The sequence below is a fragment of the Nelusetta ayraudi genome, unplaced genomic scaffold (genome assembly GCF_046127955.1).
Source record: "Nelusetta ayraudi isolate G7.1 ecotype Tasmania unplaced genomic scaffold, CSIRO-AGI_Nayr_v1 ptg000093l, whole genome shotgun sequence".
NCBI classification, from domain to species: domain Eukaryota; kingdom Metazoa; phylum Chordata; class Actinopteri; order Tetraodontiformes; family Monacanthidae; genus Nelusetta; species Nelusetta ayraudi.
Window position 1 is genome coordinate 204,256 of NW_027466143.1, and position 3,034 is coordinate 207,289.

Consider the following 3,034-nt stretch of genomic DNA (forward strand, 5'->3'; position numbering starts at 1 on the left):
ACCTCGAGTCTCCTGAAGAGAGACTTTGCACCCTCATGTTCCCTCTGGAAACTCGACATTTGCTGGACTGCTCCACGGTCTCCGCTCCGCTCCTGTTGCTCTGCTGCTCCTCCAGCACGCTGAGCAGAGGATTTGACAGCAGAGAGCTCCTCCCCCCCCTGCTGACGTCACAGACGAGCGAGTGCAGAGATTGTCCTGTGGGACAAGATTTACCCCCCCATCTCCTAACAGGTGCGCAGCTTCAAGTCAGAGGCGGTGGGTGGTTGAGCTGGAACTGGTTTTAGACTCTGGTTCATCCAGGCAGGGTTCCAGGTGACAGGACGCACTGGTGCACACCTGGTGGCGCTGCACGAGGCATCTGGACTGGGAGCTCGTGACATTTTGCAAACCTGTCGGCCAATGAATCAACTGCTGGGAAAGGAGAAAGACGTGTTGTAATATTTAGAAAACAACAGCAAATACTTTCCAACATCTTCTCTTATTTGACTGCTTTGGTCTGTATTGACTGGTTTGGTCTGTATTGACTGCTTTGGTCTGTATTGACTGGTTTGGTCTGTAGTGACTGGTTTGGTCTGTAGTGACTGCTTTGGTCTGTATTGACTGCTTTGGTCTGTAGTGACTGCTTTGGTCTGTAGTGACTAGTTTGGTCTGTATTGACGAGATCAAAGTTCATTCATTCGTTCACTCGTCGTCATTCATGGAGCCACTTGGAGCCGCGTGCGGAAGCGGCTCGCTGCGGCGCTTGCCGTGCAAATATTGTTTTTATTTTGTGATCGTGCGTCCTCCTGACACGTGACCTGGGAAGAAGTCAGAATCCTGAGCCGCTGCTTTGATCGAGCGTCGGTGCTGCTAAAGCAACAGTGGCTGTGCTGCACGCTCTCGCTGCAGTTGTGTCCTCTCTGAGGGAGGCGACCAATCACAGTGAGCTGTCGTGTCCAAGTGCGCCTACGGCAAGAAGCTCGGTCCACAAAGCCCGACAGTGACGGGTCCTCCTCGAAGCGGTCCAGGAAAAGAAGCCAAGTGCACTTGGAGAGCCGTCAGTAGAGACCGCAACCGAGTGAGTACCGAGGCAACTCTGGACGGAAGCGTCACGTGTGTTACAATGTGACGCTGCGTGTGACTCGGTGTGATCGGGCAGCGGGGATTGAGCGCGAGCCCTGTAGCCACAGCGCTGCTAACCTTCCTGATGTTACCGCTGCTCTTCAAAGTTCCTCATTGACCGCGAGCACCGTGTTGTGCTGCAGGCCTTCACTGACAACGCTGCAACAGTGTCTTCTCGCCAGTTACTGGTACAGCGACAACTAGTGGTCGTTTCACAGAGGCCACAGGTAGTCTACTGTCCACCTCGCGCACTGTGAAACCATCGCAAGGCTCCGTTTCCATGTTCCGTCACTGTCACGCCAAGTGTGACGTCACTGAGGTAGAAGGTCTGTCAGCATCAGCGGAGGAAGCACTGAGTGACGTCACGGAAAGCAGAAACTAGAGCGTCTTCACCTCCAGCAACAAGTGAAATTCACCAGGTTCAAGATGAAAGCTGGCATGTCACGTGACCACCGTCATCTCTCCCTCTCTCTCTCTCTCTCTCCCCCCCCCCCCCTCTCTGTGCTACAGTGAGCAGCAGCAGGATGTCAGGAGGAGGAGGAGTTCAGTGGGCTGTTCTCCTCCTCGTGCTTCTCTCCTCTTGGATCCAGTGTGTTCACTGCCAGGTGGATCAGAACCAGCAGGCCCAGCACGCCTCAGACCAGATCCACGGCCGCCTGGACAGAACCATGGTCCAGGACAAAGAGTGAGAGCCGTGGCCGCTGTCTGCATCCCTGGTCCACGTCCACGTGGTGGCGCCGCCTCTGACCTCCCTGTGCTTGTTCTGGTCCCTGTTCTGGCCGCAGCCACATCATGGAGCACCTGGAGGGCGTGATAGACAAGCCAGAGAAGGAGATGACGCCCCAGGAGCTTCAGCTGCACTACTTCAAGATGCACGACTACGACGGCAACAACCTCCTGGACGGCCTGGAGCTGGCCACCGCCATCACACACGTGCACAGAGAGGTCGGTGTGTCTGCACTCTCCTCCGGGGGAGGGGGGCTTGACACTGTTTATGACTTTAAGACACCTGAGAACAAAGCACCTGTTGAAGTATGAGGATGTTCTCGAGCTCGTACACTGTCAGAAGAATAAACAGATAGAACAAGGAGGAACTTTTCTTAGTCAGCGGTGAATAAAAATCGAATTAAACAATAAGACACGAGTTAAAAAAAGCAAATGGTTGAAATGTGAGCCTAGATTTGGGTTGTTGTGTCCCGCCTGAACGAGGCTTCCTGTCACCTGGTCCTGTTCAGGAGCGAGGAGACAGCAGCCCGCCCATGAAGGAGGAGGAGCTCATCGCTCTCATCGACGACGTCCTCCGGGACGACGACAGAAACAACGACGGTTACATCGACTACGCCGAGTTCGCCCGGTCGCTGCAGTGAGAGGTGGAGGTGGCAGAGGTCCAGGCCCAGGTCCAGGTCCAGGTCCAGGGGCCAACACTAAACTCTTCTTCTCGTCAGTCTTTGCCTTCCTGTTGCAGCTGACCAGTGATGATTCACCATCCCAACCAGTCGCAGAGCAGTTCACCTCCCACAGTCGACAGTAGAATGAAGGAAGTCCAGCTGGACGCCGGCTACATTCACTCTTCATCCCTCGTCTTCATTTACCAAAGAGTTGTGTTTGACACGTGAGCCCTCGTGAGATTGATGCTGGGTCTCTGTGGTGACTACTGAGCAAAGCCCATAGGAAATAAATGACTGAGCACTCATTGATGTACTGATGACTAGCAACAACTCCTGCTGAGTCGTACACACACACACACACACACACACACACACACACACACACTGCTTCACTGGCACTGCTGCAACACACTCAGAGCCTGCTGTGCTCCTCTAGCATGGAGACATGGTGTCCAGCAGTCCAGCAGCCACAGTGTCCTGGTCCATGGGTCTCCCACAGTGTCCTGGTCCATGGGTCTCCCACAGTGTCCTGGTCCATGGGTCTC

At 54.5% G+C, this 3,034-nt stretch overlaps 1 protein-coding gene across 1 annotated transcript; it reads left to right on the forward strand.

Annotated features, from left to right (window-relative positions):
• The first annotated feature begins 842 nt into the window (after positions 1-842).
• Positions 843-2,794, forward strand: mcfd2 (multiple coagulation factor deficiency 2, ER cargo receptor complex subunit). The gene is made up of 4 exons (XM_076047317.1): positions 843-1,057; positions 1,612-1,786; positions 1,887-2,046; positions 2,337-2,794. Coding segments are annotated over exons 1-4 (468 nt in total). The 5' UTR covers positions 843-1,056; the 3' UTR covers positions 2,469-2,794.
• The last annotated feature ends 240 nt before the right edge of the window (positions 2,795-3,034 follow it).

What these genes read in the sequence shown, in the direction of transcription:
- mcfd2 (XM_076047317.1), top strand. An exon ending in ACCATGGTCCAGGACAAAGA is followed by an intron (nt 1,787 to 1,886) that starts GTGAGAGCCGTG and finishes TTCTGGCCGCAG; the next exon opens with CCACATCATGGAGCACCTGG. An exon ending in TCACACACGTGCACAGAGAG is followed by an intron (nt 2,047 to 2,336) that starts GTCGGTGTGTCT and finishes GGTCCTGTTCAG; the next exon opens with GAGCGAGGAGACAGCAGCCC.